The sequence below is a fragment of the Triticum aestivum genome, chromosome 3D, assembly GCF_018294505.1.
Source record: "Triticum aestivum cultivar Chinese Spring chromosome 3D, IWGSC CS RefSeq v2.1, whole genome shotgun sequence".
Lineage (NCBI taxonomy): Eukaryota > Viridiplantae > Streptophyta > Magnoliopsida > Poales > Poaceae > Triticum > Triticum aestivum.
The window spans coordinates 419519566-419532087 of NC_057802.1; the positions used below are offsets into that span (position 1 = coordinate 419519566).

The 12522-nt window shown below is 42.9% G+C and overlaps 1 protein-coding gene and 1 non-coding gene across 5 annotated transcripts; one reads left to right on the plus strand and one right to left on the minus strand.

Annotated features, from left to right (window-relative positions):
• The first annotated feature begins 221 nt into the window (after positions 1-221).
• On the plus strand, positions 222-9421 carry LOC123079294 (uncharacterized). 4 transcript variants are annotated; one of them, XM_044502033.1, is made up of 9 exons: positions 272-448; positions 550-664; positions 1008-1064; positions 1298-2334; positions 3329-4908; positions 5029-5144; positions 5866-6659; positions 7110-7222; positions 8423-9421. In XM_044502033.1, coding segments are annotated over exons 3-9 (3927 nt in total). In that variant the 5' UTR covers positions 272-448; positions 550-664; positions 1008-1063; the 3' UTR covers positions 8709-9421. The 4 variants fall into 4 exon arrangements, with proteins under 4 accessions (XP_044357966.1, XP_044357967.1, XP_044357968.1 ...); XM_044502031.1 differs by lacking the exon at positions 1008-1064 and having other exon boundaries at positions 222-448; XM_044502032.1 differs by lacking the exon at positions 1008-1064 and having other exon boundaries at positions 222-448; positions 5029-5132.
• Positions 9422-9940: 519 nt separating this feature from the next.
• TRNAR-CCG (transfer RNA arginine (anticodon CCG)) lies at positions 9941-10013 on the minus strand. Its single transcript has one exon. It is a non-coding gene; the product is annotated as a tRNA-Arg (tRNA).
• Between the last annotated feature and the right edge of the window lie 2509 nt (positions 10014-12522).

Below are 12522 nucleotides of genomic sequence, written 5' to 3' on the forward strand. Positions count from 1 at the left end.
AGAGTGGATGTAAAATTTTCTATTGAACCTAGTACATATGAATGATAAGAAAAAAAAATCATACGAATTATATATAATCCTAAGAATCAAACAACTTAAAATCCTCCCAAATTTCTTTTGAATCCTTTTCCTTTGAACTAAAAGGCCTAAAAGGAATTCTCTCTCAAAAAAAAAAAAAAAAAACCACCGCCTCGTCTCTTGTCGCTCCCGCACGTGCCGCGCACGAGGCAGTCGATTCCCGTTCCGGATTCCGATTCCCATCGCCGGCCTTCTCTGGGCATTGGAAGGTGGAAGCCCTCGGCGCGCCGCACAAACCCTAAACCCCACCCTCCCCACAAATCACGCCGGAATGGCGGCGGAGACGGCGGAGAACGACTCCTCGCAGGAAACCCCGCCCCTCGCCGCCACCGCCGGTGTCGCCGGCGGCCCCAATCCCTGCTGCGCCAAGGTAACCGGGCCCCCCTTCTCCTCGACTCTTTGCGACGCGTTCTCTTTTCGGTCTGTTCGCTTTCTTGACGGATCCCCTTTTTTGTTTCTCTGGTTCCGTAGCTATGGAAGAAGTACCAGCAGATTGAGAAGGGCCGGGCGGTGCTGCGGGAGGCGGTGAAGCTCCTGAACAGCGAGATTGACAAGGTGCGGAATGAGAAATCAGCTCTGGCGGAAGGTACGGAGTTCTCCAGCTCGTTCATGCTGTGCTGATCTGGTTGATTCCTTCCGCATTATGATTGGCTGGAGTGTGTTGGAATGCTCACTTCGCAAGATGAACAAGAACAAAACTAAATTTTGGGTTGTCACACTTTAGCTTGCTATATATGTTAAGCCACTTGATGCTTCATTATGAGTCAGTAAAATTCACCCTTTATTGAAAGGATTATGTTAAGCCACTAATTGATCTTATAATAAAATCCTCTCCTTCATCTAGAGAAAACAAAATCCTTCATGTATTAAAAGATTGTTGTTCTGAAGTATCTAATGCTCTAAATTCTAATCTAATGGCATGCTAGTAGCATGCTACCAGGAATTTAACAGAAGGTGTCTATCCCAAAGAAGATGAGCCTTTCAAAGTATGTTTATTTTCTCCTAATGCTTTCTTATACTCTCAACATCCACTATTTCATCTGTAATATAGACCTTGTCCATGTTGCATGTAGCTAGAAATTCAAGTACTTAAGATTTCTGTTACGGTCAATCCACAAGGCGTTCTTGTTTCTACATGGCTTTACCACTTCATCTGTGAACCTTTCGGTATGCACATCATGCACTAATAGGTTGTTCTTTCTGCTTTCTGGATGGTCAGTGTGCAAGGAGGAGCGTCTCCGAGCTGATTCAGCAGAAGCAGCTAGGGAAACCGAGTCTGATGCCAGAGATATATTAGAGAAAGAGGTAATTGAACTGAAGGCAGAGAACTCAGCCCTGCATCAAAAACAAAATTTCGGCAAAAACAGTGATGAGCTCTTACGCATCTCTGAGTTGGAGGAAGAAAATAGAAGGCTCAAACAGGTTTTAGGAGAAGAAAAGTTGAAAAGTGATTCTGAGAAGAAAAAGGTCGAAGAAGCAAAGAGCAAGGCTTTAGAAGCGCAAAAATTATTGAAGTCTGAAACACATAAGTATGAAGAGTACAAAAGGCTTGCTGATACAGAAAGAAAAATAGCCAATGATTTGAAGGCATCATGTGAAAAATTGAGGACTGAAGTAAATGAAACCAGGGCGCAGTTGTCTGCTCAGATTCAGAAAACAGGGGAGGCACATAAAAAGGCCGAAGCGGAGAAGCAGAAGGCTGCCAGAGAAAAGAAATGTGCCGATTCTGAAAAAATGTTAGCAGAGAAGAACAAAAAACTAATTGAAGTTGAGAGGAAAAAGGCAATGGAAGAGAAGAGCCATTCTAACCATTTGCTTGCACAGTTACAGGAACAGAAGAAACTGAATGAAAGCTTGCAAGTTAGCATTGAGGCTCAAAGAAAGAATGCTATGTCTGAGAAAAACCGTGCAGACCACCTGTTACAGAAGTTGGAAGAGGAGAGAAAACGTAGTGAATGTTTACAGAGGAAGTCTGATGATTTGAGTGCCACTAGGGATATGGTTTCTCTTGGCAAACATGGAATACAACATATTGGTGTAGCTACTGAAAGTGCTAACATAAAACTTCTCAAAGAGAAGCTGAAGCGGAAGAAAGATCAACTAAAGCATGTGAAAAATGAATCAAAGTTAGAGAAATCATTGATAAGAAAAGAGATTGAGCTCCTAAAACAGGACTGGATGAAGCCGCTGAATCGGTTTAACATGCTTGATGACTATCTTGCTGGTGGTGTTGAAGGTATTCATGCAATGAAAAAGGTATGTATCCTGATAGCTACTTATCAGTATCATGAGCTCTATGAAGGAAGGTAGTTATGTAGAATTTGATGCTCAAAGGTATCATGGTAATGTATAATTTCAAATTCAACGTACAATAGCTCACTACTGCAAACAGAGAATTTCTTCATACGGATATGTAAATGTTTTTTGCAAAATTGTCTACATGGTGGAATTTTTTCTGTTAGTCTGCTCAGACTGTAGAAGTAGACTTAACGATAAATCTAGTAACATCATTTGGATGCTAGTAGTTTTTCATCATTAGAGATGGTCAAACTTAGATTTTTTTACTGTTCCAATGCTAAAAGGACCTGCATTCTGTTCTCAAATGGAGACATCACAGTTGCTTTTGTCAATCTTCATGTGTTCACATCGAAGAATCGAGGGAAGTTAACAGTGAAGGGGTTTGTAGTACGGCAAGAAAATGTTAGCTCCTCTATTCTCGAATTTGATATCATTTTAGATGCTCGATCTACAAGTTCTAACTTTTCCCATTCTATATTAACATGTTACTAAAAAAAACTTATTTTATGATAGTTTTAACGATAGATATATTGAATATTGTTATCATTTTGTGCCAGTTTGATACTTAAATGTAAACTGTTTGAATCAATTTCTGTTTAGACTATTGAATATCTGAGTCGTAGTTTGCAAATTTAAGTCCAAAACAATCTACATTTAAACTTAAACAATTTAATATCTGAGTCGTAGTTTGCAAACATAAGTCCAAAGCACATTTTGATATAAAGACTAAAGTGGAGGTCATTTTTTATGTTACTAGAGGTGCAATTGGTATATTTAGACAAAATGATGTGCACTTGCTAGTGTTTTTACATGTAGATGCCACTAATATTCTGTTGATCAGCTGCTGAATTTTATTAGTATGCACCTATACTTTTAAGTTCTAACATTCGCTAAGAATTTTCTCTTGCACCTACTTTTATATGAACTAATGTTATCATGATCATCTTGGCAGCTGAAGCGTCAACAGGAGGTACATGACTTGGAACATACTCTTCGTCCTCGTAATCCAGTTGCTGCCCCATATTTCGGGTTACAAGCTGGGATTATTCCTTCTACTTCTGCCCCAAGAGAATGCACTTCATATCAGTTGCCTAGAGAAAGCTGCACAAGACCAATCTCAGGTACTAGTTCTGAATTAGAGCCTCCTATTGGTAGTGCTCTCAGAACGGAGTCCAAAAATCACCACAGATCTTCACGTCCCACATCCATATCTGATAAAAAGTTCATGGGCTCCCAGGGTAAGGAAAGCCTATTTGTCTCATCAACAGGTACCAGAAAGAACCAGAACTTGACAGGTTCAGAGTTACCCCCTAAAGACTGCAATACAAGGAAACAAGATAGAGCGCTGCTGGAGATTTCTGGTCATTCATCTCGACGGAAGGCATTGAAGTCATCACTGCCTGGTGGTACAGAAGTTGCAGATCAAATGCCTAATGGTGGTAGGAAGAGAAAAAGGACAAAAAATTCTGTAGAATCACTTCCCCATGATGCCACTGCAAATAATTATTTGGCATTCGGTGATGATCGTTCATGTCCGCAGGAACAAAATATCATCATCCCATGTATAAACAAAGAGGGCTCGCAAAATCGTAGCAGGAAATGTCATGCGGCCGTTGATAAATCCTTGAGTGGCTGTGCTAAAGTATTGTCTCCTGGAGCAGCAAATGCTTGCGCAGGCAGTAAATTTGCTTCATTGCTCTCTTTTGAGAAATTGATTGAAGGGGACTGCTTGAAGTTGCTCAATTTGGACAATGATGCTGATGAGGAGAAGTACAGAAAGGCAATGAAGAGACCTCTTTCACCAGATGTGCCCATTGTTCTACCCACTATAACTAGAAGGCCTATGTCTCCGCATTTGGTTGATGGCAATGATATTCAATATGATAGAGATTGTTCTGCGTCAAGGTCTGATGGCAGTTTGTCGGAAGTTCAGAAATTATCTCAGAATGCTAAGTTTCAATCATCCTATAGTAGAACTGAATACAGTGGCAGTGTTAAGGAGCTGTGTGCAAACAATAAATCTAATACAGCAGATAATGATCCTTACAACACCAAATTGGTTGATGTGTCAGTTACAGCCAGATCGGTCAATGTTTCACGTGGGAATGTGGCCTCAAATTCGTTAGTTTCCATCGCTGTGGATTTGGAGAATACCATGGGACCACAGTTCTCAGAAAGTAGCTGCAGAGACCATGCAAATGCCAGTTTGCATTCGGCACCTAATAAAAGCAGGCTAAATCAAATGTTTGATGCATCATCAGATCCTGAACTGCGAAGTAATGTTGGAACAAGTAAATCACAAGTAGCTGGGCCAGTCAGTTTGACCTCAAATAGTGTGATTGGTCGTTGTCATGGAGCTGGAAACAACACTATTGACTTTGTTGGCGTTTCTAGTTTGAAAAGAAGCAGCCTAATAAAGATACTTCGCTATTGGGATGCCCTGTCTTCTGAAGCTGTTAAACTTTCTGAGGATATTTATGTTGATGGTCCATTACTAGAAAGAGTATCAGCCGAACCATTGCTGCTTCCAGAGTAAGTCTGCTTGCATTGAGCTGACTGCTTGTCTATTCATTTTAGCAGTTACATGCTCTTCTATTACTGCCATGAGCATTCATATTGCAAAATAAGTAACACTTCTGTTTTCTTATGCAGAGAGAGGGTTCCCTTCATTTTTTCCCTTTTGTTGTGGGATGTTCGTAAATTAACAACAGAACCTGTTGATCAATACCTTGCTTCGTCGGCCTTTTCCATGACTGGTATGATGACGGGTAGGCTTTCGATATTTCATTTTTTCATCACTTAATTATTTCCCTTTCCCCCTTATGTGCAAACAAATAATAAATAACTGGGTTTGCAACTTTGATGTGGTTTATGCTGCGCAAGAACTTTGTGCAAACATTTGGTTCCTTTATCGTGTGGGAGAGTTTAGAACCAGTTAAGAGTAAAATCAACAAAAGTACCACAAAAATGGAATTCCATCCAAATCTGTATTTTTTATTTTGATGCTGTTCCACCAGGTAGAAACTTCTTTAATGCTACAGTTTTATATACCATTGGTAGCCTTTTAGACATTGCTGCTATTTGACTATCATTTCTCATAAAGTTACACAATGTTACTTCTACTTCTACCAATAACATTTTATATTCTCACGCGTTAACTGAAATTCCTTGATGGCAGTATTTGAAATTATTCATCAAGCTTAGATTGTGATATGGCAAGTAGAGTTTTCTTCTGAAGTACATGTAGGTTATTTGTCAAGTTCAGTTTGTGAGTATTTTTCTTCTGGCGAAGTGAATTAGCTTTCTTCTATAAGAAACTACTCCATGCCTTGGTTGTCTTCATTTATTCATTGTTGTTAACTTATTTTATACTTGAGCCACACCACATGAGATTATGGCTATACCGAGCTAGTCATTGTATGTCGTACAAATAGCTTCTGAATCGCGTTTTCAGACATTATTTTGAAATTCCCATTATTTTCCTTGCAGTGAAACCTTACATGGAAACGATATTGGGCCTCCTAAAAAGCAACCATCTGGATGTCCTTGTCTCCTTAATTGAGGATTTTCTCGTGAACAAAGAAGTTATGGTTTGTGATAAAATGGGAGTTAGGAATTCTGTTGCAATCAAGTATTGTCACCTAGATGATGAAACTGGCATACAAGTATCCACTAAGCCTGCGACTGTAAATCAGTTTATCTCTGCTTGCATCCTTTTGGCTTCAATATGTGTTAAAGTGGAGAGGCTGGATGTGGTTTTAGAGGTTTCATACAGAGTTCTTCAGATGGGCAAATTAAACCTTTCCTGGACCATGTTGGCTCTCCATGTCTTTGGTTCCGTATGTGGTGATAAGTTGCGCTTTCTGAAGAGCTGTAACCTTCTCATGACAACTGTACGGTTGGTTGTCCTGCTTCTTGAGAGCACAGACACTTCTTCGTGCCTTGTGTCATCTTATATTCAGTCCAATAGACCAACAGCTTTCCCATCCTGTACACAATGTGTGTTTGATGTGGATACAGTGTCTATAGATGTTTTTATCTCTTCTCTGCTCGATGAGCTAGATTTATGTGCTCTGTCATGGAACAATCATGCCAATTCAAATGAAGCTATTACAAGGCACAGTTCTCATTCAGGATCAAGTGGACTGGAGATCAATTGTGGTGAATCTTGCAATATCTCCAAGCAAGCAAAATTTACTGAGGATACCAATTATCCTGCAGAGAGAGACCTGTGCTATTTCACTGAGATAATATCTCTGCTTGAGCTGTTTGGGAACTACATGGTATGGTCAACTTCTTCATCTTACTTGATTTCAGTTTATCTTGATAGTTTATTTTTTGGAATTATCTAACATGTGAACAATATTGACTGCCAGACAGCACATTTTCATGTACCAGGGGAATTTTTTCAGCTCTTGTATTTCATAGTTAGATAGTATTAGTTTAATACTACCTCCATAACTAAATATAAGATGTTTTTGCAGTTCAAATTGAGTTGCAAAAACGTCTTGTATTTAGTTACAGAGGTAGTAGTTTTTACCTTTAGCTCCCCTGTCAAATCAGAATCATTTCAAAAGAACTAAACATCGTTGTTTCTAGCATCATGGCTCTTTTGATGAACTTTGCTTAAGTTGAAACTATTCTTCTTACTATTAGTAGCAATCGAATATCTGCTATGCAATTGCACACATCATCTGTTTCATTATAGGCTGACTATTCATGTTTGTTTTTAGAGCTGCGAGTGGACATACAAAAATGTTGTTGTTCGTCTTCTGAAGATTTTGGAATCATGCACATGTGAGGAGTATTCAGCTGCTCTCTTGGTACTTGTCAGCCAGCTTGGAAGGTTTGTGCCATTTTCCTTCTGCTTTAAATATGAATGCTTAGAAATCACTTACACAGTTGTGAAATATGTACTGCCTCTGTTTTTCTTTATTTCATGATTTTACGAGGAAATGTGTTCTTTCTATTTGATGTTACGGGATTTTAGTAAGAGGTACTAGTCATGTGCCTACTTATTCCTGTAGTTCCCCTAGCTCAATTTGTCTACCCTTTCCTGCATTTAATTTCTTTAACTGTTAGCCACAAAGGTTGAAGATATCATGTTTCGGGGACAAACAATTTAATATGGTAGCAAGACACTCAACTTAATATGTGGTTTACCTTGTGCCTTTTAGGAAAATAGTAAGTATACAAAAGTCTTAAACATCAAATAAAAAACACTGGGGGGGGGGGGGGGGGTTATTGAATTGTTTCTTCTCCTTCTCTCATGATGGGTGACTGATCAGTTTTCCATCACTAGAAGACCCCAGGTGCATGTGTTGTGTGACATCACGTGTGTATTGTGCAGTTTTATGTTTGCTAATCTAAGTATACAGCATAACATGTTGGAAAATATTTGGTACATCTTTTTGGAAATTGAGATCTCATGTATCTTGATTGTTGAGGTGGTATTTTTTTTCTTAAAGAAAACTGCAAGGGACACCAGTAGCTTTGAATAACTGGTCTCATGCCACTCTAGCAGTTATTCCAATATATGTGATGGGTGTAAAGATTAGAATCTAATGTCACAGTGGCATCCTTGGGAACTTTCTTTCACATGATTAAGTTGAGACACTGTCACAAGAATTCTTCACACTGGGAGGCCCTTCATTTCTTCTCTCGCATTCTTTTAAGCATGAAACCGGTGATACAATCTGTTCTGACTTACGGTCTTCATTCTCCAAGCTAGACCAGCTCTTTTGATATGACTGATACTCTGCCATGATTTATGTTCTTTAAATGAGTCTATTAGTGGTGAAATGATCTCTTAGCTTTCTATGTTCTCTAGTTTTACAACTAGGCATGTTCTTTATCTTTAGGCCTTTTAAGGGTGATAGTCTCTTTCCCCCTCTTCTTTTTATTTTGAAATATGCTTTTGTGCATGTTTATTGCATAAATACTGTTTCAACTTCTGTTAATAGATTTAGTGCTGGTACACGTTACCTTCTCGAGCTGTTTTCACTTTTCATTGACATTTTACAATTGCTTGATTACTATTTTGCAGGTTTTTCATTGATGATGTTGGTTATGAGACAGAAGCAGTAGTTGAGCTGAGGAACAAGTTAGCAGTGCTAATAGGGACGAGTTTTACAAGATCGAGGAGCATACCTGTTCAGTTCTCTGCCATTGGTGCGCTGCTCAGTCTCTTTCCGTTGACATTTGATAAAATAGTTTCTAGCCAGACCGGACCATTATCAGGTCCATGTGTTCTGCAAGCGAGTCAGATTTCCGAATGGTTTGGTCAGTTAAGCAAGGAGAATCAATCTTTTGCTCGTTCCTTTTTTAGCTGAGTCGGTGGGTATTGCAGCATTCAGGCTATCTGCTCCGGTGGACTAAGAAGAAACTAAGAAAGCATCCCATTAGTATTTTGGGTTGTTCAGCGCCGGGGCACTCATGATCTCACATGATGGCATTATGATTATTCTTTCGCCCAGAGAGCATATGGAGGAGGATGTTTTGTTCTCTTTGAGGAGGCTGAACTTGACTTCTCTGCAGACCTTTTAAGGCAGGTATGAGATTCAAATGCAGATCCACAAGCTAGGATTGTGCTTCTTCATGCATAATTCTTTCGGCAGAAATCTGAATATGAAAGGATCACTAGAAAGATTTGTCAACAAGGCCAAATTTGAAGTAGTTGCATGTCTGGGATCACTGAAGGAGGTACTTCATTTTTGGCAGAGGTGGTATGCTCTGAAAGTGGTTTAACTCAACATCGAATATCTTCAATGTCGCGGAGAGGGTCTGTGGTATGCTCTGATCTTAAGGCGCTGCATCGGCCTCAAGCCACCAATGGATGTAGGCACCTTGAATTTGACGCTGGTCAACAAATCCGTTTTTTTGTGGGTGTGGTACTTGATCTGCGAAATAGCAGAGTTACACAAAGTATGTTTTTTTTGGGAGGTGATTCGGAGTTTTATCGAATCACCTTCTGGGTACTTTTTGAAACTTGTTTACCGTAGAGATAGATGTACAGCAGCAAAATCCAAGAGTTTTTTCCCCAGCACGTGTCAACTTATTCCTTCTGATGTGTGAATGCAAGTTTGGCTTCAATGCCTTTTCAAATTCGATTATAGCAGCCCTGGTACGAACGCTGGTTTTTGTAATGCCAGAGATGAAGTTTCATCACGACATAATGAAATAAGCTTCTAGTGCTCCTATCAATTTCATACTCTATGACTCTCATCTCAACTATTGGGCACTGACTTGACGCATATGCTGCCTACATTTTGACCCTCAACAAAACAATTCGTAAATTGCAAAATTGATAACTCAGTTGCCATCCTAGATTCCTTCCGTAGCTCGATTTGAAGCCTCGTTATTGGTATCATGATCTATTTCTTGGCTCAATCTTTTTTAGAAAAAAGAAAGAGATTGACCCGAGTTTTTTTAAGATTAAAGAAAAGATACTATTGTACTGCATCTCGTGTATGCCTAGCCTGTAATAATAAAATTGGAATGTTGTAAAAAATCGATCTCGTGTATGCCTAGCCTGTAATAATAAAATTGGAATGTTGTAAAAAATCGACCACGCTGGGACTCGAACCCAGAATCTCCCGCTCCGGAGGCGAGCGCCTTATCCATTAGGCCACGCGGTCATGTTGTTTGCTTTGGACTAGAAAGCATATATAACCGCAACCGTATACGGGACTCAGAAGTCCAAGGAGAAAGTAAGTAATACTGGTACTCCTAATGAATTATGGCGTCTTCTAATATAAGTATAGGGGGTCTTAATTTGTTCGGTGTTTGTTTTTCACGTTTTAGTACGAAATATTCAATGGATTAGTTGATATAGCTCTTCTTTTATTTACAATCAAAGAATGTATTTATTTTCCTTTAACATATGTTTGCTGTCATATCGGGGGAAGGCAGAGTTAAGGTAGGCTTTTTTTGGGCAACAAAGGTTTTTTTTTTGAGACATTTTGGGCAACACAAGGTGAGATGGGAGTATAGTGTGGGCCGTATTCTGGCTCTCCCTTGTTCGTCCTTACGAATGGGCCAAACAGCACGAAGTCGATTACCGCATCCATGATGGCCCATCCACAGCTGGCCCTGAGGAAACCGCAGGTCGCAACCTAAAAAAAAAAAAGTCGAACACCTCAACGTGGCGGCGAAAGCGAAGGAAGGCACCGCCCATCCGCCCGCGTCCATCCACCGCGAGCACGACTGCACGAGGCCGGCGCGGACGCGATCTATCCATCCATCCCCCGCCGCCCGGCGCACGCACTCCCCCTATCTCCGTCCCCCACGTGCCGCCGACCGGCGCGCGGCGCACCACGCGGCGCTCGTGCCCCCCGTCCCGTTTCGCTGTCCGCCCCGCGCCCACGCCGACGTCGACACACCACGTGCGACGGCCTGGCGGCGACGCGTGCCGGGCCGAGCGGCGTTTACTTTTCCTTTCCGGAAGAAGATGCCATGCCCCCGTTCCTTTTTCCCGGTTTTCCTGGTCGATTCACCGGCCGGGCGGCCCGTTGACGCGCGACCGGCCAGTCCCGGGTAGGTGGGTATGGCGCGCGGGTGCACCCTGCACCGTACTGCACGCCTGCAGCTCCCTCCCTCCGTCCACGCCGCGACCGGGGGAGAATCCACTGGACGGCTGGCGACCGTCGGCTCTCCTCTGAGCGTGACCGCTCGCGCGCCATGCGTGACGCAACCGACGCGGACGCCGGCACGCCAACGCTGGCGTCCCTTGGAGCGGGGGAGAGTGCACGAATAAGCGAGTCCCTTTTCTCGTTGTGCATTCCGCGTGAAGCAACGTACGCACGCCCAGTGGGGCGGCGGATTAGTATAAGCGGCTAGACTGACTAGAACTACTCCTAGATAGAAGATCGATCGTGGGTCACGATGAGTGGGGATCGGCCGGGCACGCATCATGCACGCCGAGCTGCCCTGCGCGTGGACAGAACGATCCTCTTGACGATTTTTGGCCAAGCGCGACGGTTACCACCGGCCGGTGTCAACTTATTTATTACTACTTCTGTACACCAGCAGCAGTACTTCACCGGCCTGTGACTGACTACGGAGTACAGTTGTTCACATAATGCAGTATTTTATCGATAGTTTCTTGTGGGCGCGCGTACGGGCTCGCTCAACCGCGACCATGATGAGCAGCACGCCCGATTAATGCGAGACGAAGCGCAGTACAGTGCACTAGTGCAGTACAATCACCATGTGCGTGCGGGCTTCGGTTCCCTGGGATCCAATGCACAACGTGCATCCTCACGTGAGAACCATCGGATGCCTCACGCTGGGGAGTGAGTGAGCTCCTTCCTGACTGCGAGCCTCGCCTCCCTCTAAAAACCGCCACCACACGCAAGCAATTCGTTTAATACTACCACTGATTCTCTCTCCATGTTTAAGAACAAAAGAAAAGGATAGCCGACACGCTTGGCTCTGAAGATACTCGTTTTTTTGTATTTATACGCAATAATGCGAAGACTTGCTTGAAAAATCGGAACTGATTTTAATCGTAAACGAGACCCAGGTGGTCGATAAAACCGGTTGACTTGTTCGTCAAAGAAAATTTCAGGGGAGTTCATTCACCAGTGGAATTGTTTTAAAAGTGGCATGCACGGGAACCGGAAAGAAACAAACAAGGCTAGCGGCAGATCGGCAGGATGAGATGGCACCGCGTCGTATTACCCGGCGCGGCAAGCACGCAGCGAAAACGACACGGCGGAGGGATGGCCGCGAACGATGGCAGATACGGCCGCTGCAGCTACCGCAAAGAGGAGGACGGGCACGGAAAGAGACGGGAGGGAGAGGAGGAAAAGGACGTGTGTGCTTTGTCCAAATCGAGAAGGAACGCATAGCCGTCTCGTCTGCCTCATCACCGCATGTGCTCAGGCCAACTCCACCGCAAGACCCCAAACGGACGTCCGATTTCTCTGGATTTTGTCCATTTAGATGGCGATGGGTGTGAAAGCGGACATATGCGTCTGGCGTCTATTCGAGTCGTTCAACACAGCAACTAACCCCAAAACGTCCGCTGCCGTCCACGCCCGCCGTGGCATGCCGTGGCCGCTCGTGCTCGCTCGCCGGGGCGCTCTCCCACGCCCTGCCCCTGTCCAGCCCGCAGCCGGCGCCGCGCCTTGCCGCACCTCCTCT